General features: G+C 36.8%; 1 protein-coding gene across 3 annotated transcripts in view; it reads left to right on the plus strand.

Annotated features, from left to right (window-relative positions):
- The window catches only part of PIK3C2G (phosphatidylinositol-4-phosphate 3-kinase catalytic subunit type 2 gamma), a 212,515-nt gene that overhangs the window by 155,557 nt on the left and 33,114 nt on the right, over window positions 1–23,844 (plus strand). For all 3 annotated transcript variants that reach the window (XM_038172920.2, XM_038172918.2, XM_038172919.2), the window contains 4 exons: window positions 2,804–2,913; window positions 10,314–10,506; window positions 11,044–11,165; window positions 15,799–15,907. In XM_038172920.2, the coding sequence (XP_038028848.1) occupies window positions 2,804–2,913; window positions 10,314–10,506; window positions 11,044–11,165; window positions 15,799–15,907 (534 nt within the window). The remainder of the gene's footprint in view (window positions 1–2,803; window positions 2,914–10,313; window positions 10,507–11,043; window positions 11,166–15,798; window positions 15,908–23,844) is intronic.

Consider the following 23,844-nt stretch of genomic DNA (forward strand, 5'->3'; position numbering starts at 1 on the left):
TCAGGATACAAATATGTTTAAGCATTGGTCAATGAACTGCAGTTCAGTCAATTGTGTTGCATTTCATAATGAAAAATAACTGGCAGTGTACTCACACCTCATTGATGAGCACTTGATGTCAAAAGGAAATTATAAAACTAGATGAGTTGTGCATGCCTTGTTTTTGCCAGTGATGTTTGGAAAGGTGAGTCTGGTTCTGTACTTGAAATGGAGTGTTGGTTGGAAGAAGGTATCAAAATGTTTTAGTTCTGAAACTGTTTTAGTTAAGAAAACTAAATACACCGTGAAGTCATAATTTGAATTAATTTCTATGCAAAATATCAGATGTTATCAGGAAAGGACAAGACAAACTAACCACTGCCTATGTGTATCAATGACAGTCTAAGATACCTCTCAATATCTGGAAATCTGCATCTGCATCATTTAGCTCTCTTTCCCCTGTCCCATTCTGTTTTATAAGACACTATTTGTAAAGCATGGTTAAAAAAATCCAAACTATAAAGCCATTTCCAAAAAGTACAGCTTGACAAGAGCTGTAAACAGTACTCTGGATGATCAGTGACTGTTAGTGGTTTCTAGCAAAGTGTTTTCATGATTTTTTTTTCCCCTAGTATGGGACTTAATGCTTTTTCATAGTGGTGAGCAGCATGTTTCTAGAACTGTTCCAACATTTTCTGCTGGGAGTAAGAAATAATCCATGAAGTTTCCATCACTTTGAAAAGCAGAAACATCTGTGGGAGACCCAACAGTCTGTTGACAGCATTCAGCTGTATAAATGCCAGTAGTTCATTAGATTTGCTTTTGTTAAAGAGTTGATGTGAGCTATTAAACAGAGGCTGGTAGGAGCTCTGAATCCAGGCCCAAGGAGAGCATAAGCAGTTCCGCTCAACAAGTAAGATGGCCTGAGATGATTAAGTGTGGTAGGTCAAGACGTGTGGCCAGACAAGAGGGGATAAATCCAGACGCTTAAACTTAAGCATCTAGTATTTGAGTTTCCCTAGGCAACCTGTAGTTGTTTTCTGAACAGTTGTTCCATCTCTTGTCCAATTAGCATCTAGAAACACTAGCCACATTTTTAGAAGCCTCCTCCATGAGGGAAAGCAAGATAGATATGGTAATATGAAGCAAGAGGGATGAAGCAGTGTAATAACCCTCTAGCAGCTCTTGCAGTCAGCAAAACAGTGTGTAGGTACCACCCAGCTGAAGACATTTTGGGGGCTGGCAAATGACTTTCCCCCTTCTGCAGTTCAGGGATCCTAAAGAATCCCATTATGCAGTCACACTATGGATCATTCAGATTATGTTCAGATCTGTCATTGTTCCATTTTCTAATGAAGGGCAAGAAGCTTAATTTGTCTATGCAACAACTCTCTTAATTTTAAAAGGGGACAGGAGTTACCTTTCTTATAAATGTGTTGGAGACGAAAATGTGCTGGAGACGCAGTGTGTATCCCTAAGTGCCGAACATTGTTATTGTCCCAGCTCTCAACTCACGAAGTTTCATCCAGTCAAGAAAACAAGCTACTTACATTCACCTCGTTGAACTTTCTGTCTTTCTGCTCCTTGCTAGCCAGAACTGTGTGAGACAGCAATCTAAAGGTCCAGTGGTAGTATTGATTTGGCCTTACATGAAGCAAGATTTTCCTCATAATGCCAAAAAGAAAACATACAAAATATTGAAACTTGATGTAAAAATATTGAGGTTTGAAGTAATAAGGAAAATGACACCCTCCCCTCATCCCTTTTCGCTTTCCTCTATTTAACCTTCAACCAAACCGTAAAATAAGATCAGTGTTTCTTTTTTTTCTTTGCCATTATCTGCAAAACTCAGCAGGACATTCTATCTGCAGTAGACATAAATGTCAATGAAGAATGCACAGCAGTGACTGCAAAATCACATACGTTTCCTTCTGAGCAATGTGAAGGAGTGATTTTTTTCTCCATTACACACAAAACTCTCACACACTCTCAACTTACTGTGATCGTTGAGAAAAATCAGTATGTTTTGAAGTGAATCAAAAAGATTTTTGTTGTGACATTTTACATTGCCTGGAGAGAGATGTATGGTCAACTGGACACAGTTGTCTACACTGCTCATTGTACTGTAACTTTCCAAGGGAAATATTTGTATTATTTGTCTTTTTAACCTAACGTGGCCAACTAACTAGACCAACTCCATCCCTCATGGAAGGGGAATTATGTATTTCTTTCAGAGAGCAGTTCTGAGTGGCCAAGTCAGGGCTCCTTCTGTAAGTGAACATTTAAAAGGATCTTTCTCCTCCACTGACCGTAAAGGGAATGACTGTACGATCCATTTGCAGGAAGAGTCCAGAGCAGTGCTAGTGGAAGTCGTAGTTCCGGATGAGAAGGTGATGTTGCACTAAATAGGATTAGGGCTTGGCTATCATTGTCAGTGTAACAGAAAAGTGGTTACTATTGTTCAGGTGGCTACATTTTCCCAGCATCCTGTTGTGTACATTATCACCATTAGAAAGCTATGAAGGAAGATTAGCAAGGCATGTATTGAGATTGTGACATTGGAATAGAAAATAAATAGTTCAAATAGACTGGTGATTTTCCAGTTCCTCTTCCTGGTACCTCATTGTGAAAGTTTACAGTGCAATATGTTCCCTTTAGTATTCCAGGCATTGCTCTAGCACCAGAACAACTTTACAGATCAGCAAAACTTTGTGTTTTAGAAAAAGCCCTTTCTGTGTAAATCCTTCCATTTCTCAGTTGGCCCCATTTAATTTAATTTTATTTTTAGTAGTACAAGGAAGTAATGACATTTCTTTACTTTAAGATGCTGCATGCAGGATTGCCTGAACTGAAGAGCATTCAGGATTTGAAATATGTCTATGATAACCTCCGTCCTCAGGACTCAGACCTCCAGGCTACAAGCTACTTTACAAGGTAAAGGCAATATAATCCAGAAAGTTTGTCACCTTCAGGCATAAAGAAAAGCTGTCTTTTTTTTTTTATTATATTTTTTGAACACATTTTTTTCCTCTTATGTTAAGGGGTTGTAATCAATGAAATTACACAAAAGGATAATTCATCCTCATATGTTTACTTTAAAAAATCCACTCCTTATGCATCTTATAACCAACCTTCTCAAGTTTCTCAAAGATACACAGTTGTGCACTTGTGGTACATATGTAGGAAGACACTTATTCAGTGTCTACTGGTTTTATTCAGTTGGAATGGTAAAACCACTATGGCTTATTTATAGCCAGTTTACCACTGCCTTTAGATCTCCTAACTCCATGCAACATGATTTGGACTGCAGACATTTTGAATGAATGTTTGAATGTTCTTCCAAGTAACAAAAACAACAACAACAAAATCTGAATAATGTTTGCAGTGGGTTTTGTAAAATCTTCCCATAAAAAGGTTTGACTTGTTAACCGTCTGAATGAGGACTTAAAATTCCTGCATTATATTCCCTTTTCTGATCTTCTTTCTACCTTTTGTGTTGCTTCAGGCAAGTTACTCTGCCTCTGTTAGCCATAGTTTCTCCATCTGCAAAATGGTAATTATTCTTCCTTTTAAGGACTTAATAGATGTATAACAGAACAGAATTGTATGTGAGTATAGGTATATGTAATGCTTTATTTGTATGAGGATAATCACGTTTTACTTGTTTGTGATAATAACTGGGGATTATTGGTGAGGAGTTGCAGATGACCTATTAAAAAACCTGCAGTTGTGATCTTTTGGGACAGGCCTCTGTAGTACATATATTTCCAACTGTTAATTTGATGATGCTCTATATTGAGTCAATGGAAACTGAATGGATTTGGAAGCACACTTTCTCATTCTAGGCACAGTATGAGAAGATCTCTCCCTGTCAGAACCTGTCCTTTGCAACACCATCATTTGCAAAGGACAGTCTGAAATCACAGCCTGCTGGTCACTGCATACACATGCACAGAAAGCAACACCCTTCTGACTGCTTCTTCTTGTGCATGTGCAGGGCACGTCCAGTTGACAGTCTTTCCAAACTCAAAGCCCTAAAGGACACTTCCATAAGGCCGCATAATTCTCTCACCGCGTGAACTGCCTTTAGGCAAGAGCAATTGTTCCATCACTTTGCACACAGCAGAGCACTGAGATTTCTCTCCTTTAACTCTTGTTTTCTCATATGCTTTTCCTATTGCCCCTTAACAAGATTGGTTTATTTTAAAATTTAATTACAGCTTCACATTTACTGTCAACTCCTACCTTATCCTTTCCTTTAAAATTTTACATATTCCCAAATTACAGACTTACATTTCCACTTCAAATAGGAAACATGCAGCTTCTAATTAAAATGTAAAAGTCTTGAATCTGTCATAGTTTGGGTGGATGTGTTTGCCTCTCATGGGTACAAAAGCCATTTCACTTAATTAGAGAAAAAAAAAGACTAGGTTATACATAACAAATAGGGAAACGTGAGTCTTCAGAGCGAAAATTGAATTAGTGTCACGCAAAACTCAGCCAGTGCCTAGAACTCTTCTGGAGGTTAAAAGCATTAGTATGCTTTTCAGCTGGGTAGGAATAAGGTTACGGTTAGGGTTAAATTCACAGCAGTCTTGCTTAGACAGAAGATAAAGGATGAGGGCAGCATTCAGGACGAGAGCTCCATACTCTTTCTTCGAAGTGGGTGAGGTGGTTATGGAGTTTTGAGGCTGAGGAAAGTGCAGGACTTTAGAGTGGGAATTGACCCTCAAGTCCTGCTTACCAATAAAAGTAACATCATGCTGCAGATCTGTGCAGTGCTGTGGGCTCAGATCTTATTTGAAACTGTATTTTCTGCTATAATGCTTTTAGAGAACTCTATTGTTCTAATTTCCTTTGAATTTGTTACTGGTCATAGAGATCATTATATCATACAGAAAACTCAGATATTGTTAGGTTGCATATTTGCTTCTTTAATACCCTTAGTGTATGTTTGTATCATATATGCTCATTTTAAGTACAAGTTGTCTTTTCATTAGCTCATGAATTTCTATGGATCTCATTTTACTTTTTTTTTTTAAATTCTAATTTGTATTCATGTTTAAACATAATTTGTGTTAATTCAAAGCATGCATTAGCTAACACTTCTACATGTTTAAACATAGGCAGAATGCCAGCTTTCATGTCTAGTAGAATTTTAACTTCTGAAAAGTGTTTCCAGGCAGTCTTTGGTATGGCTTATACCTAGATCTATTCAGGACTTACCGTCAATATAAGCATTTTCTGACCTGCTCCTAGGAATGTTAATATTTTGAGATTTTTGTGAGCTTTGCATTACCTATGTTGTCTTTATTCCCATTCTTCAGAAAAATTCCTCCCTAATTCCTTTTTGTACAAAAAGCACAGGTGAGAAAAAAATCAAATCCCACACTTCTCATGGTCTCTCCATACTTTATTCCTATATCTATTTTTCAGGTTGTCCTTAGAAAGCAAGTGAAATTAGAAGTTCTGTTTATTACCATAACTTCCAGTAGCCTTCAAATCCTTTGAAATTCATAGCTGCTTTCTCTGCACAATTACTTCTGTAAACATTTTATTGTTTTGAAAAAGTTCATTTCTATATACATTATTTTTAAAAAGTTCATTTCTAGATAAGAAATGTGGTCATTGGAATGCTGAAAACTGCCAAGAGTTATTTGTTGTTCTAAATGCAAGTTATTTATTGTGATCTTTCAGTTTCAATCATATAACGTATCAGCTGGAAAAACAAACAAACAAACAAACAAACAAAAAAAAACAACTGCTAGTGGAAATAGGAGAAGAATATTTCTCACTGTATTTCTCTAGAAATAGATTGCTTTTAGCAATTGTCTGAGTTTGATTTGAGAATAGTACTGATATTGCCTCCACTGGCACTTAAAAACAGCATAAAACGATGAATGATGCCACAAATATTCTTGGCAAAACAATGTTAATTTTTTCTTTGCCCTTCACCTTTTTAGCCAATGGGATAATGATACCAGAGTTTGGACTTTAACGTCCAAATCCTTTCAGTATTCTAAAGTATTCAGTGTTTCTTTTGCTCTCACTTTTGAATTAAGACATGTTCAGTAATCTGTGGTTTCATTTGTGTACTGTTCTCTTCTCACATTGGGTCAGTTCACTATTACGAGCTGATGAGCAGCAGTTCCGAAGCTCACAGATTGCAGCCTTCTGGAAGGTCACACTCTCAGATCATGAATAAACAGTGCACCGATTGAGAGTTAAACAAGAGTTTCTGTGTTTGCTTGTAATTTCTGTGCACCTAGTGCCAAATGAAACATTGTTGTCTCTCCAGCATCTGCCCTGAACTCAGTTTGATCCTTGAAACTCAACTTGATCCTTTTCCCTCCCTCCTTTCCTCATTACCTCACAACTCAGTTATAACAATGAAAAAAAGAAAGTCATCCTATTTCTGGATATAAGTTTCCTCTTTGGTTTTCTGTAGATAATCTTCAAAAGTCAGCATGGTGTCGACTGCTGCCTGACATTTTTAATATGCCTGTAAAGTGATATGTATTTAAAATTATTTTTAAGGTATTAAAGTGAGCCTAGTGCAATGAATGGAGTTGATTTCAATTGATTGTAGTATGCAATCTAACTCACTTCTAGAAACTCATGAATAAGAGAGGCACTGTGGATCTGGCAATTACCAGCGAAGTACCATTGCATATCTTCAGTTGCTTGATTGAGGGGTGCTGCTAAGGTCAGCTGCCATCTTTACTTATTTTTCATTTATTAGGTACCTGCCATTGCCTAGGTCAAATGTATCCACTCCAAACCACAACTGCCAACAGCTGCGAAACTGGACAGTTCACAGTAACCCCTTTCAAAACATGACACTAATCTTTAAATGATCAGACAACCCCTGTTTCTGAGGTGACTGCAGATATTCCAGCAAGAAATCTTCCAAACAGCTGAAAAAACAGTGACAGCTGGTGACTTCTAATGGGACATAGACAAAACTACTATACTAAACTCTCTTTCAGCTGCACTCAAGTAGTTTGTAAAGGTCTTGGTAAACCTGCATCAAATGAACAGAGGCAAACTTCCTCCTTGAAGTTATGTTGTTTGAGACATTCATACTGTTGCATAAACCCCATATGTCACCAGCTCAGGGAAGGCAATGTTCTCTGTATGGGAGAGAGGTGCACAGGAAGACTAGCAGTGATGAAACTGGAACGGAAGGTGCACCTCAAAAGAGTATCTGATGTGCTCTGCCCATAGAATCAGAGTTAGCCTGAAGTAAACCCCTAAAAGGCACGTAGCATGGCTGTTGGAGTCTCAACACCACATATTTCACATAATAAATCTTTTTGGACTTCACTACTTTCTCATGTAGACTTGGGGGTATACTTCCATCACTAGGCACTCTTGAAAAAGCCAAATATTTCATGCATCTGTTTACATAAACTGGTTGTAAACAAATGTTTACAACCAGTCTGTGCATGTTTCACCTGATAGTGATTTGACAGTTTTGCAGAAAATCTGTAAACCAAATCTGAAAGTCAAAGCCCGTGCAGCAGGTGGAACATGAAAAGTTATTCCTTTTGAATAATCCCAGATATTTAACTCATGTTTCCGCAAAATAGGTCAGACAGCAATCTGTGTGGTAAAACATTGTCATGTGGAAAAAACAAACAAACAAACAAACAAAAAATGTTGCTGCCAGCAAACTTTATTTTAGAAATACTATGATTCACAGTGATATCATTGTGAGGACAGAGCCAGCTATAGGCACAGCAAAAGTGGTAGTGACCTAGGGAGCAAGAGGATCTCAGTAAATGATACCCATTATTAACAAATTCTTCACCAGTGGCTAAACTTAATGATGCTCAATAGAAGAGAAAGCATTTGAGAGAGTTCAAGGAGAAGGTTCTAGTACAGATTCTTATGAATTTATAATGAATTTTTAAAATGCTGGCAGAAAGGGGAATCAGATTGCCACAATGTGGTAAACTGGGTCAGTGATGTAATATACACCAAAAATAAAACACAAAATTTAAAAAGATGACACGAGTTTGATGTACATCACTGTTCCATACATAGTTAGGAAGCTTTGAGAAACTGTGGAATAGAGAGTTTTCTTAAGCTTGTTCACCCTTGAAAGAAAATTCAGCAAACTTTAACTGTAGTTGTTGTACCTTGCTGTGAAGACACACTCTGAGATGTCATCAGAGTAGCAAAGAGGCCTTTTAAACTCATTCTTAATGACAGGACATACTGATTGCTTATTGCTTTCTATTATAACAGAGAGGACCACATACAGAGAAAGCAGAGTATATAGAGATGGCAAAAACTATATATAATTCTGGCTTTATTTTGTTTTAGATGTTTACCTTTAAACACTGACAAGTGATGCAGCATTAACAAAAGCCTCTGTTTCGGTTTAGAGAAGGCATGTGATTAGCAATCTAAGTGTTAAAAGTATTTTAGAAGTTTAATGGATCCATGGAAAAAACTACAAACTATTAAAATACTGGATTGTTTAAATAGTAATATTCCAATATCAGCTGCTCTGTGACAGTGATGATGTCTGAATTAATACTAATTTATAAGCAGAGACCTGTTTTATGTGAATTTAAATTCACTGTATTTAGTTGCAAAGTAAACATACCTCTTATAGTAACATTGCAAAATCCCTAATCAGTTTGCTATAATATGGCCAATTTACAGTTTCTATAACCTAAATCATGTCTCAGTGATTTAGCAAGTGTTTAAACTAAACATTAAATTAAACACATAAGAGTTAAAAAAGAAATGTTCACCTCAGATGTGACCTAACTAATCAGTGATTTTGTACTAATATTTTGAAATTAGATATATTTTCTTGTTTTCAATTTTAGTATTAATTATTTATTAAATAGTCTGTAGGTATTTGTTTATGAAGAATGTAATTAATAATTAAGGTAATGAACTAAATCAATTCAGAGATACCTCTCATGCTATTACATTAAGAAAAGCATATACATCTTGTTTCCTTAGTTTAGTCTGCCTAATTGGTGTATGATGAGTTCACATGGTATTTTGAATGAGATCTCAGGTTGGGGGAGCAAGCTGGGGAGCTAGCTGCAGGTAGAATATTCTTTTTGGTATGGTGGCATCTGTAAAGCTATAGTCTTTAGCCAGAATGTCTGAGATCATGAAAATCAGGCTAATGGGATGAATGGAGTTGATTTCAATTGACTGTAGTATGCAATCCAGCCCACACAGAGAAACACATGAATAAGAATTTAATCTTAAATGACAGATGAAGCATTTGCTCAGCTTCAAAGAGGTAATGACGAAGGTGGTTAAGGGTATTGTCAATTCCTGTAAGCTAGTTAGATATAGTCCAAAACGGGGAATGGGGGGAACACCAGACAATTTGATAGAGGTTTGCTACTATATGGCCTGAAACTAATAGGATGTTGTTCTATAACATAAAACCCATCCAGAATGTCTTCAGAGAGCTATAGAATTAAGTGTGGAAATAGAAAAAAAAATAGTAACACATTTTAAATAGATTTTAACCAGCAATTGAATTCAGAAGGGCAACTGTTTTCTAATAAGCACTGCATATTCTCTTCAAAGACCAGTTATTATCTTGCAGTGTTATTTCTCAATTCAAGTTCACTTCGATGTTAAAACAAGTTTGTGCTACATATCTGCATGTATATCTAGTAATTTTTCTTTCCATTGTGTCTTTTCTGATGAAAGATCTCAAAGCTAGGAAATTAGAAGTATGTTCTGGTTCCTCTCACACAGGGATGAGATGGGAGAAGATAGGAGGAGAAGAGAATTTATTTGTGTTTTTTTTTTTAATAAATATATACATCTTAAGCTGTTCCACAAAGACTGGGCTTCTAAGAATTGTGTAGGGGATTTAACAAGACACTCACAATTAAATTAAAAATTGGATGCAAGAGATGTTTAGCCTTGTGCAGACATATGTGCGATTAATGTCCATGTGAGATTAATGTAATGAAATTGCAAAGACAATCTTCCGTCCCTTTTGAAGTGAGCACATGTTGTTCTAACCTGGAATTCCTCAAAATACACATGAAAATATTCTGGCTGTCTCTCGTCTGATAGGCTGGTTGTATCCAGCTTATGAAGTATAACTACCTCAAGGTCAGTCATGAGAAGCTACAGCAAGAGTGGTCCTCAAAGCAGTGGGGCTCAAGGGATGGAAATGTATTTCTGCAAATAATGGTCAGTGGTGTGCATATGGTACATATTCATGTGAGGTAGGTTTTAGGTATGGGTTTTTTTTGGTTCTTGTATCTGTGAAACTAAGGATCAAGAAATGGGATCCAGATACATCAATAGCACCTCTTCTGTTTGTTTTTCAGGAAAATAAAGGAAAGTTTGGAGTGCTTTCCCGTTAAGCTCAATAACTTGATCCACACACTTGCACAGATGTCAGTGACAGGCTCTGCAAAGCCTCCAGCTCCAGAGACTGTCCCCCAGGAATGGATGATGCTGAACACAGAGAAGTCAATTGCAAGAGCCACCATTTTGGGGTTCAACAAAAAGTCTGACTCCGTATGTGTTGTATTTTTCACTTGATCTTCAATGACTCTTTTGTGAGCTTATATACTCTTCCTCCTCTTTTATATAAGATGTGCTTTTGCCACATTGAAAGGATCACAGCAGTGCCAATGAGGTAGCAGAGAGAAAGAACACCAGGCAGACGGCTATTAGCAGGGAGCCATTAAGGAGAAAAGTTCCTGCCCTGTAGTGAAAAATAAATCAAGAGCTAATTAAAGCATCCAGGAGGAAAGCATGGCACAAAATTAGGAAGCCTAATAGAAATTGGAGACTGTTATATGATGGTTTAATGGTGCATTATTAGTTTTCACGCACTACAGTGATCTTTCAGTTGTATGCTATCCAGGCAAGTTCCTCCTGTGTAGCAAAGATATAAATTACTAACTGAATTCTGTGGCACTTGGCACTACATTAAAGAAAGGTTTTCTTTGTAAAAATCACCCTATATTTTCACTTGTACATTTTTTTTTTTTTTTTAATTTTCCTCTCTGATCATTTCTTTTTTCTGCTTCTCCTTTTTCCCCAATACAGCTATATCTAGTCCAGGTGGTACAAACCTGCAATGTGGTCACTTTTGTGGAGAAATCGTTTGACCAGTTCTCAAAACTTCACAGCCAGCTCCAGAAGCAGTTTCCATCAGAGGCACTCCCAGAGTAAGGCAGCATATTAGTGAATGTTAAATGGTTCTCTCTGTGCACAGATAAAAATGTGAGAAAATGTATGGCAGACATATTTTTAGAAACACAAAGGCAATGAGACATATTCTATCAACCTTTCTGTTCAGGCTAGAAGAAACTGAATCATAGACCATTGTGACAGTCCAACTTTTATATATTTTATTCATCCTTTATAATGGGAATAGAAGAGGGGAACAGTTTGAGCCTGACAGATACTTCTGTAATCAAAGGGTAAATGGTATTGACTTCATTAAAGGCATGATAGAGTCTTTAATTGTTTTTATTTTCTGCATGATGCTTGTCAAAACATTGTGCAAAATCAGTATATTAAAACAATGTAAGAATGTTCACACTGGCTCCAAACAGAAACAAGACAATCTCTGATACTGACAGGCATGATCAACATTTTTACAAAAAGATGCACATACTTCTCAGCTGAGAAATACTCAGTAACCTTCCTTGCTCTCCCAGTCCTTTAAAACAATACCTTATGCCTTGCATCACTCAATAATAATAGTTAATAAGTCTTGAAAAATAAGCCATCATTAGCTGCAATAATTCTGAGTATTCCTTTTTATCAATGTACATGTTCATTCCTGCTTTGAATATCCTGAAGCGTACATCTTTATAGCTTCATATTTCTGTCTTACGTGAAACAGCTTTACTTTATGTAATAATTTTCCATGGCTTTGGTAATATAAGTAGAGTAATATATTCTACAGATATCACATGCTTTGTATTTTATATGCTATTGAGAAGAAAATACTAAACAGTCATACTGGCTTACCTCATACAAGCACCTCTTCAAGCTCAATCTACAATAAAGCAAAAAGCTGACCATAAAGATAAACATTTTACCTGAACCAAGATGATATTCCAGTGATACACTTGAAAGATAGAAAGGTCTTTGATGTTTGACCTGAGATAAATAGCTGCAATTAACATGATTTTGACTTACAAAATGGAATCAATGCATTTCAGTCTAATTTGGTATTTCCTTGAGTTTGTGAGATTTATTCAGTTAAATGGCTTTAGACTGGTTAATTCTAGAGAATCTTTCCCATAACTGAGGGAGTTTGGATCCAGTTTGACTCATTATGACTGTCCACATGAGCTGGTTGCAGCAGTTGGTCAGAATTGGAATTTCACTGAGCACCTAAAGTGCTTGAATCATTGTCTTGATTTGGAACCATTTGCATGCAAACTATTACTTTGCAGAATAAAATATTCAAGTTGCTATTTATGACTTGTTTGGTTTGTTTTGGTTCCTTTCTTTTTTCTTTTTTTTTCAGTGAAGACACCCCTTGAAGGAAAATATATTCCTTTCTAGAAGTGTACAGACCTCAGAAATCCTGTAGTGAATTTCAAAACCAGCACTAGCTATTTTTCACTAAACCTACCTTTATTAAAATAACTTATAATATTTTTAATACAAATGAGAGTTCAGGACTCACAGGAGGTTAATCTACATATACTGAGGCTTTCTAAGAGCTTCAGAACTTTATTGCCAAAACTCTGTCCCAGCAGTAACCTATCACTCTATGATCTTTCCTCAAGACTGTGTTAAAGTAATTCATTTTATGATGTTTCTCTATATGAATGTTCATATGCTAACATCTTGATTTATTTATTTTTTTTTAATTTTAATGTAGCTTTGTCATTTGGAGGCTTCTAGTGCAGCCCAAAGAGTAAAAACTAAGCTATTTCTATATGTGAAATTCTCACTGGAACTGCTATACCACATCACACCATTAGTCTGTGTGATGCAGGCCTCTAGCACTGGCCAATACCAGAAGCATCAAAGGAAGGCAAAAAGCTTGCTTCATATTGTTGTCACAAGAAACTAAAGACAGAAGCTCAGAGTTCTCAGCATGTAAAATTTTGCTATTGCATGTAAACTTTCATCCCATATTTATAATTCAAAGTACAGCTTCCCCAAACAAGCCCTTGCACCCTGGCATCTTCTCTCTTATTTAGTTTTAGACAAAGTATTAACTGTGGTTGGTTGTTTTTTTGTTTTGTTGTTGTTGTTGTTGTTGTTGTCGTCTGTTGTGTTGTTTGTTGTGTGGTTTTTTTGTGTGTGTGTGTGTGTGTTTTTTGTTTGTTTGTTTTTTGTAACCAAAAGTCTTTTCACTCAACAAAGCATTTAAGTGAAATAGTTTATACATGGAAATGTTCTTCAAACTAATTGGTAGCAAATGGGATCTGGTACCCAGGATGTGTGTAAATGGCCCAAGTTTATGTTTTTCTGATCTCTTTAAACTAGATGCAAAGCTCAAAATCAACTTGGAAGCTTAACCTTTTCTAACACAAGCATGTTCACAAGTGCAAACTCCATTTCAGCCACAGGCACAATTCAGCAAAAGCATGAATTCACTTTAAAGAACTGTTCAGTTCTACTACAAGGTTCATATTGTCCTTCACTGCAGCAGAGAGTTATGGGTGCCATCAATCAGCTGTCTCTGAAGTTACAGATAATGCATGTATCTGTCCTCAGTTTGGCCACTGTGCTTAGGATGCATCTTCTGAGGGCCAACATTTTACAGAGTCCTCTCTTTGTGTTATGCAGCCTCATTTATTTTGTGCTGCTTCCAAACAGATCCTCCCTACCACCTCTTGAAAGAAGTCCCTTTTGTGTCCTAGAGAAGCCCAAAACATTCACAGCCTGTCTATATATGTCAAATGACCTGCGTTCTAATTTTATGTGTACAGCTCATATATGTCATGATTCTGGGTCATGTCACATCCCCTGCTACTATAATTTCTTCAGGCAAGAATTGCCTCTCAGTGTTCATTTTTACAGTGCCTAACTGAGCCCTGATCTTCCCATGATACAGGCAAAAATAATCAAAAGGCTATACAATATGCTGCTATCATCCTGGCCCTTTGCCATTTTAATTGCAGACTATGTTATACCAGTGTTAAGTTTTTCCTCAGAAGTATTACACAAGATAGCTAAAGACCTGTCCTCTCATAAAGAATTACAATATCCTTATTAATCAGTATTCTCTTCATAAAAGGCCTTCTGCTTAAACAAGCTTAAAAACAAACAAACAAACAAACAAAAAAAAATCTAATTACAGTTCATGAAATCTAATTACCTTGAATCTCTTGGTAACAAAAAGTGTAGCTTAATTGTCTTTGGTCATTTTATCTTCACTAGGTGAGGCTGCTGTGCTATTTTTACAGCTGGGTGGTTTGCAATGCTGGCCAGTGTTCCTCTCTGGGGATGGGAATCCACTGCTCCATGTGTTGCTATTTGGCTGGCTTTTGAAAAGCTGATGACATCTTATCACTGAGCTGTGGAATTGGGTAAAACCTATTCAAAGTAGGATTTGACCAGCTGTCTTTCAAAAGGCTGGGCAAGTGTCTATTTTCAGTGTATTTTGAGAGCTAGCTGGCTTTTTAGTAATTTGTCTGAAGCCTTCAGATATCTCTTCAGGTCTGCTGCATAAACCAGGTTGTATCAGGAAAAAGAGGTTTGTAAACAATACATGGTTAAGTGTTTGCAGTGGTGATGTAACATGAAATATGACCAGATCAATATTTCTGCTACCCTGTATTATATAGATCAGTGGACATAAAGTATAATACTAGTTTAGCAATATTAGTAATCTATATCATAAAACCCGTTACATGCAATTCAGCATAGCTAGATTTTCCAATGATCCTTCAACCTGACAGAAATAGTCCTTGTCAGGGCAAAGTTAATGTAAATTGATTATGTGTGTTGTTAAAAATCTCACTTTTTGACTGATCTACCATGTTGTATCTAAAACACTAAGATGATTCAAGTGAAAAAAATAGCAGGTTTTGACATTTTAATTCACCATAGCATTTGAAAATTGATATAAAACCACCCTGTGCCAACATGTTTTATTTAGTAAGTGAAATTCATCTTAATAAAAAATATACAGAACATTGCTATTATTGTTGTTATTGCTTTTGTTGGGATTGATTTTCTAATTGTGATGATAGTTTGTTTTCATATATTATTTTTGTTATAGTAGTGCCTGAAGTTGCATTCAGGCTCAGGGGCCTAGTCTGAAAAACTTACCTACACTCTAAATAGCTAAGGTTAAACAAAAAAAAAAAAAAAAAAAAAAAAAAAAAAAAAAAATTGGTATATTCATAAAATGTCACATTGTTGCTGTAAGGTTTTGGCATTCATTATTGTATGGCAAGGCTTTGTATAGTATGAGCCTTGGTCTGAGATCAGATCTGTTGTGCTATGCACTATGCAAAAAAATGGAGAGGGTAATGTTTTCCTACAATCATAAAGGACCAATTTTTAGAGGTATTTAGATACCCTAAAATGCAGATAAGTGCCTTTTAAGGTTTTTAACTTGTATATATGTATATGTGTGCGTGTAACATAAATGTAATGGTTTAGACAGAAAAAAAAGAGTACAGTATGAAACAGAATATTAGCAAATTGTTATCAGAAAAGAACCAGAAGCAGAGAGTAAACAATCCTATGTAAACTACCCATCCCTTCACCTGCCAGCAAAACATCTTAGAAAGAGTTAATGTTCTGTTAAGTAGACCTGGAAATGTTTTCAGCAAATACAGTACAAGAGTAATAATTACAAATACTCTTCTCTTGCAGGTTTCCCCACTCATGGCATATACCTTTTGCAGATCTTGAACATAAAAGAGTGAAGGATTTGAATCTCTATCTGAAGCAGCTATTAAGTGGATCCATCAAGATGGCAAATGTGAGCATTTCCGGTATTTATTTTATTTGCACATGACTTTTAGTAGCATAATACCAAAAGAATCAGGAAGCTTTCCACTGCCTCGTCTGAAAAACTAAATGCCATAAATGACACTTCTGATGCACCCATTTTAAGGTGGATCCATTGTAGCATTCATCAGAGCTTAAGACAAAGACAAGAATGACTGAAAAATAGTTTATTAGACCTGGCAGGGTGTTTTTCAAAATAACTTCTCTTCCTTTGCTGCCATCCAAAAGTAGTAATTCATTGTATTTTTGACAGTAAGGAGTAGGTTCTGAGGAATGTAATGTCTAAAAAAAGGAGTAAATTTTGAAATATTGAAAAGTTCGATTTTGACAGTTATTAAATGAAAAGTCCCGTTCTTTCAGACAGAGCTACCTCTTCATTTCAAAATTTAAGTAATGTGTAGAAGAAACTTTTGCAAATAAAGCAAAATCAGAATATTTCATTATCAGAGTGATATATCGTGTCCATTCAAATTGACAGGTTTTTATTCATCGTTTTCTAAGATTTGGTGTTTTCCTCCTATTTCAAAATGGACAGTCACAATAGTAACAAAAACTGACTCTTCACTGTCTGGCCCAGGACAAAGCCTTATGCACCTCAACATTGCGAAACACCAGGCTAACGGCATCATGTTAAATTATGCTGCATAACTTCATAAGTTGAATGGTCAATTACTGGGTCTGAGAAAAAGAAGTGTCTTCCTGTGAGCAGCAATAGACAGGAAAGGTGTTGGATGGACAGGAAAGATTGGACCCTATGGTTATATGGAGTTTAATAAATTCAAGGGAGCTGGGGCATGATCTCCTACATTGTTTCTGCTGTTTCACTGGTAGCACATTCTTTAGCAGAGCCTGGGCTTCTGCCAGATGGGCCTTGTCATGTCCCATTGCCTCAGGGCTATAGCACAAACTCAGGCTGTTTTGGTTTAATAATGTCAACAGTCTAGGGTGCCAAAAGAGGGATATGATGGGATATTTTTTCTTCAAAATTTCAAACATCTTGCGAGAGGAGAAAAATGTTTACTGCCTACCTTTATAACTTTCCCAGCTGTGATTACGTAGCGGAGATTAAAGAGAAAATTGTCCATACATAAACCAAACAGGAGTTTACTTATTACTATTAATAAAAATTATGTGCCAAGTTGAAATTGAGAAGATTTCCAGTGATAGATTATATGTGTGTCACAGAGTTGCACTTAATTTAACATGGACAGCTGACTTGTGCTTGGCTCTCCTGACTGACCTTGCAAAATAAACTCTACAGGTTGAGGTTAATTGTTGTGTAAACTCTGTCACTCAAGGTAGAGTCACGGGTTTGTTTTACATTAGCACCTTTTGGTCACAGCAGAGGAAAAATGCGACCTAGAAATGAAGAGCTCTCTGTCTTCTGCTGTTCTCTGGGCTTCTGTAAGGTACATGAATTTTCAATCTAGGCCAAGCACTGCTGTGTTGAAGTCTAATCTACGATTGAAAAATCAGACTGTTTAAAGTCCTGGGATGGTAATAAAAACACTTTCTAACCACACACAGCTCTCCTCTCCCTCCTGCTCTTACCGTGCTGCCTTGCAATGGGCTTCCTAATTCCTTGCCTCCTCCCTTTACAGTCCTGCAGTGCACACCTGTGGAGATGGATAAGTTCTTCCAGTGTTGCTGCTGAGACACTAGGACACAACAATGAATAGGGTATTTGTAGGAAAATGTGAGCTGATCTGTTTGAGAGCATAAGCTGGTGTAGCTCTAAACTGGTCCAGTGGGGGGTATGCAGACATGCTGGACTGTTCAGCTGCTAAAAACCATTCAAGTCTGGTACAGCCTCTACTGGTAAACCATGAGGAGGATAAAACAATTACATGCTTAAAGCAATCATACAGCTACTTGTGTGCAGGACTTGGAGGGGGCACAATAGTAAATGGAGTAATGAGATTATTTCCATCTATAAAGTTCTGTTGCATGCTGGAAATCATCTTGCTAACCTTCATGCATCTGACTTGCAATTCTCAGTGATAACCTTTAAAATTATTGATACTCTATAAACATTGAATTATTATTTTTACTTCAATATGCTTCTGTTGCTGGGAGATGTAAGAAATATAGAAAACTGATGTATTCTGACCCACTTAGAACAAGGATACCAGTCAGTGGGTAATTTCCTTTGTACTCCCAGCTGAAGGCTTCTTTTTTACTTTTTCCCTTTTGATTCTTTCAAAAGTGTCATAGTGTCTTCTTGATTTTACTCTGAGCAGAAAGCCAAGTTAGGAGGATTTCTTGATAAAAATAAACACAGTTATTTTCTCTCTGCATGCATAGGACCACTTTACAGTCAAATTTATCCTTTTTCTCAAATTTCTAGGGAGCCTGACCAAAACCATTTAGGGAGATGTCTGTTTTCAAGCTTTACCAAACAGTCATTCCTATGAAAGAGTAAAACTATGTAGGACTAAATAATTCATTCTGAAATTTGAGAAGAAAAGTAAGAGTAGATGCCTGTAGAACAGGGATCCTTGTATGTTCTTGACACAACCATTTTTGTCTGCTGTATTTTAGCTCAATGGTATCCTGGAGCGTTGTTTGAGATGATGCTAAGCCAAGAAGGGAAAGAGTTTTTATTTCATAATTAAATACCCTTGTTATCACTGTAAACACATTACCGTGATTCACTGGACACCATTGACCACCTTTTTTCAGCACTGAAGAGTTAGTCAAGTCTGCACAGGACCAACTGCATGCTTGGTTCTATCAGCTAAGTAATTAAAAACCCTAGAAATAAAAAGTGAATTGGATTATATCCAAATTTGTTCCTCAGTCATGCCTTAAGTGCATGCTTTTCAGTCCAGACTAAGTTCTAATTGTGAAAATTGTGTTATGATTAAGAGTAGGTCAGAATGTCACTGACCTTTTCTGCTAAATGGTTTGAACAAAGGAAGGGATGTGGGAAATAGCTGTCTTCTCATTTGTACTGTAGCTCAAATGGAATTAAGTATTTCTTTAAACTCTTCTTTAAAGAACAGAAGCATCAAGCCACCTTCTTCTACCTCTGAGTTGTAGTATCACATCCTTATTGGTCTGTGCTGAGAAATCTGTTGATGGAGATATTTGCTGTTGGGCTATTTTAAATGCTTAAACGTGTTTATGCCCATTTTTCTTCAAAGTTTTTTAAGCCTATGGCTTACTTTGAGCATAAACCTCATTACTGGTTTTCTTATAGACATTTGTTAAAGAGTTGCCTGAAATAGGAATGCTTTGTTTGTTTGTTTGCTTGTTTTTTAATTCAGGTTAACACTCATTTATAAATAACTACTCCACCAGACTATATACATGAACAACAAGCTATATCCATAACATCAACTACTAAAATGCAAAAGTTGATTTTCATATTTTCATTTGGGACATGATCAAAAATGTGTTTCAGAATCTTTTTTAATTCCATTCTACTCCCCTCAAATCAATGGCAATATGTGTGATCACATCATAGAAATATTTAGCACTGTTGCTGACTGACTGATGAGCTGCATGCGCTGGTATGCTTGAGTCTTCTAGATCAGGCTAAGCAAGGCTACATATTCAACCATGTTTAGACTCCTGAAGTTTTGCTTCTTTAAATGGCAAAATAGCCAAGTGTTGCCACAAATAATAGGTGAAACATCAAGGAACAAAAATTGGACAGCTGGTAACATGGGGGAGGACAAAAATACACACTGTTGTAGTATAAATCAAATCTATGACAAAAGGCAGCTGCTGCCACCTACTATTACAGTTTTCTCTATTTTACTCTTAACTCCGAGTGATGGGCTGAATGGAGATTGCAGCCCAAATCACAACAAATATAAATTAGGACTGCCCTAGTGGCTTGTCATTTTTCAGTAGTATTGTAGGAGGTTGCACACTCCCTGTGAACACAAAAGCAAGGTAAGTCTCTGTTAATTGGGTCTGCTCTTGGCCCTGCTGACAAGCAGCAGCATTTAGATACTGACTAAGCTGAAGGTTTTCTTGCTTATCTTTAAAGGACAACTTGCACCTGGCTTGGGCATTACAAATAAAAATATAAAACTGAATCTAAAGCAATGTATGATGTAGCTGTGCTGTGTATTTGGTACCAACGGCCAGATAGTAGTTTTCTATGTATACTTTCCCCATCTCTCATCATTTAAAAGAAGTGGCATTTAATATGTACATATTGTTATTGATAGCATAGCTTAGACATTAGATATACATGTACATACTGATCTTGCAAAACTACTATGTAGTTAAGATTATACCTTAAACAAACTTATTTCTTTCATCCCTTATCTTTCACATAGGTTGGTTTTGTGAGTGTGGTGTGTAGGGAGGTTTGAGGGGAGATGTTTATCACATTTGGTGTTAGTGGGGAAAAAACAACAAAATACGTGTAAGTGCACAGTAAGCTAATTAGTATGAAGAAATGAGGTGCATTGTGTTTTGTTGCTATAAAAATTTTCTCTTTAATTTTCCAAATTATTTAAAAATTTAGGGGGCAGAGATAAACCAAGTGCAATCAGATAAGCAAACAGTGACAGTGTATCAGGTATGGATGGATTCTATGAGAAGCTTTATGTTGACTTGAAGGCTGTGTGAAATGACTTTAAAGAGGATGTAAATGGAAATGATTGTAGACTATATTCGCTCATTTTCAAACATACAGTGAAAAACAGGCCCACAATGTGGTTCTAGAGTGACTAATGGTTTGCACTGTAGAAGTAACAAAGCTTGATAAGAGCTTACCAAATTTCATTTGTATTTTATTCACTGGAGCTACTTGAGATTTACAGATCTGAGAAAATATCTCTGGCAGTGCCCGCATGGAGTTATATAACACAAAGGTACAAAGCATACCTAAGTTATGTGGGTCCCTTAAACTCCCACCACTCTTGTACTCCTACAGGCAGATATCAAGCAGAGCCCAAATGGGGAGGGTTCAAAGTCCTCTCTTTTCCTCTGTCCTTTCCTGAATTTATAATAGCTGCAACAAGGTCAGCTTTTTCTGGTTTCTTTCTTTCCTGCTGCTTCTCCATCCTGGTTAAGTATAACAGGTGCTTGGGTGTTCTCTGACCCCAAATCTACTCTAAAAGCTGAAAAGAGTGCTGAAAGCAAAGCAGACTGCTCTTTTTTTCTTTCTTTCTTTTTTTTTTTTTTGGATGAAATTAAATCTGGCTTGAAATCTGGCTGTGTTTCACTAACAGCAGAGTACTTTTCTAGTTAAGCTCTAATGGAAAGCAGTGACAAATTCTACTGTGCTACAGTGGTACAGGGCTGTGCTAGTTCCCCTGATGTCATTGAAATTGCTTATATCAGCTGTATACTAGTGTGAGTGAAGGTGGAATTCATCTCTTTTGAGATAATGGCTGAATAAAGGTCACGCAAGAGTTCTAACCAGACGAGCACTGATGCACCTATACGTACTTGGCTGCTCCCCAAAAGATTAATGTTTTTGAGTGACCTGGAAAAATACCAACATTACCTTTTAAATTGTTATCTAAGTAGGTAAGAATGGTTAGAGAACTGGTAGGGGGCTTTCCTAAAAATCCCCAAATGGCTGTTATCTTATGGAATTTCCATTTACTGTTTTAAAGATAATAATTTAAGGGGAAAAATAGTAGATGAATTCTTGTGGTCATCTTCAGTCCCTGCCCATCTGCCAAGACAGTCATGGGATCTTAAGTTTCCCACCTATGGTCGTACTTCTTTGTAATAACAATTGCTTGTTCACTCTGTCCACCTAAATATGATGTGCCTTTGACCATATATGCATGCATTCAAGGCTCTGAAGTGCCTGGTTCTGCTTAGCAATGTGATTAGATGTATGCTTAACTCTAAGCATGTGCTTCAGTCCTGGACTGGTGTCCAATTGATTGAAGTCCCATTAACTGCAACAGTATTTAGGAATCACCTGTAAGTTCAGCATGTGTTTTGGTGATCTGATGATGAAGAGTAAACTTAAGAAGGTACTTATATACTTTGCTGATGGAAACCTAAATGGTGGTATCCTGCAGTAGGTAGATTAGCACAGTTCAGGGAGAAAATGCTGTCTTGTACATAGCAGTGTACAAAATGCCTATTGAAGCAAACCTGTAACAGAGCACCTCCATTGTTTCTGAAACACTTTGCCCTTGATAAATCTGCCCCTGCAACCTGGCCTGCTTTTTTCTTTCCATTTACCAACATTATCCTTGCTGCTTGCCCGCATGCTTCAATACCAATTGAATACAACGGACACACAGACTGGGAATGCTTTGAAATTAGTGCTGTGGAACTAGCTATGTACATGCCCGTTATGTTCATGCCAAGTGTATGATCTGCACTGATTCTTCTTGTGTTCTTAAACCAAATGTCCTTTTTTTTCAGTGTTCTTTCCTCTAGGAAGAGAATTTGGAACTCTCTCCTGAAAAAAAATCTTCCCATCTCCTGTTTACAAACCTCTCTGTTCACTATTATATCTATTTTCAGATTGCTGACAGAGTAAGCAGAGGAAGCAGAACACGAGGCTGCTCACTGTGGAATTTTTCTATTTCTCTTTCAAGTCAGTTAGTGTATCCTTCCTTCCACATCCTACCCACTTCTCTCAAGATCTTTCAACTCAAAGGGCTACCTAAGTTTCTTTGCTTATTTTCATGCTGTCAAATAAAGGCTGAGCTGCCAAAAAAAATACATTCTTTCAACACTTGAGATTTCCTACCCTTGGGACTTGTGCTGAAAGAGCAAATGGAGGTCCCACAGGGAGTAACTTGGCTGTTTAAAGCTGTTAAAAGCTGAAGCAGGTGTATGGGCTTTCCACTATAACCTATCCTCATGAGATGAGAAAATAATTACTTATGCTCAGAACGGACAGGTATATCGGCAATCCATTGATAATAGCTCCATTATTTGTCATTCAATTCAAAGAAAAAAATGTTGATTTATCTTTTTTTTTATTTTTTTTAAAGCAAATATTAATGTGGGAGAAAAAATCCCAAGCAGTCGAATGAAAAACAAAAGACAACTGCTAAAATAAATCCAGATTGCTAAATTTTATCTCCATACCATATACAGCTTGTTCTTCTGTTTGCTGAACTTACAGTAACTCCTCACTAGCTGCATTTGTCACTAAACTCTTCCTTTTATTTCTTTCCTTTCACAAATCATGCTGCATCTTGTCAAACTGAAACAATACAAAAGCTACATGAAATACATCTTGTCGATAAGAGACTTTTTTTTGCATGGCCTGGAAAAAAAAAAGGTGGCATTTTAATGCTAGAATCAGAAAAGACTCTTGTTCAACCCATTTGTTAATGCATCAGTCCAAGTGGCATCAGTATGAATGTAGCAATTCTTACAGTCTTAAAGAATGGACATTCTGAAATATGACTTTATGAAAAAGGGAATAACACTGGAACAGGCTGCCCACTGGAACAGGCTGCCCAGGGAGGTGGTGGAGTCACCATCCCTGGAAGTCTTTAAAAGACGTTTAGATGTAGAGCTTAGAGATATGGTTTAGTGGGGACTGTTAGTGTTAGGTTAGAGGTTGGACTCGATGATCTTGAGGTCTCTTCCAACCTAGAAATTCTGTGATTCTGTGATGTAATTACTGTCCACCTTTGATTTGGAATCATAAGAGTTCATTTTAGAATTCATATTTTTATTGCCTTGCACAATACTCAAATCTGGGGATTTGGTTTATTGGTTTAATTCTCTAAAGCTGAATGTAACTACCTGTTATATATGTTCACTGGAGCAGTACAGGGCAGTACATAAAAAACAAAGTGATAGGGCAGTGCGTAAGGTGGCTTACTCTTTGAAACAGGCTGGTAAAATATGACTGTTTCTGGTAGGAGTTAACTCTGTATGGACCTTTTCAGTGTGAGCATCCATTAAAGCTCCAAGTCAGGTATGTGCAATATCTAAGCCTGAGGGTGGGGC

The sequence above is a fragment of the Anas platyrhynchos genome, chromosome 1, assembly GCF_047663525.1.
Source record: "Anas platyrhynchos isolate ZD024472 breed Pekin duck chromosome 1, IASCAAS_PekinDuck_T2T, whole genome shotgun sequence".
Classification (NCBI taxonomy): domain Eukaryota; kingdom Metazoa; phylum Chordata; class Aves; order Anseriformes; family Anatidae; genus Anas; species Anas platyrhynchos.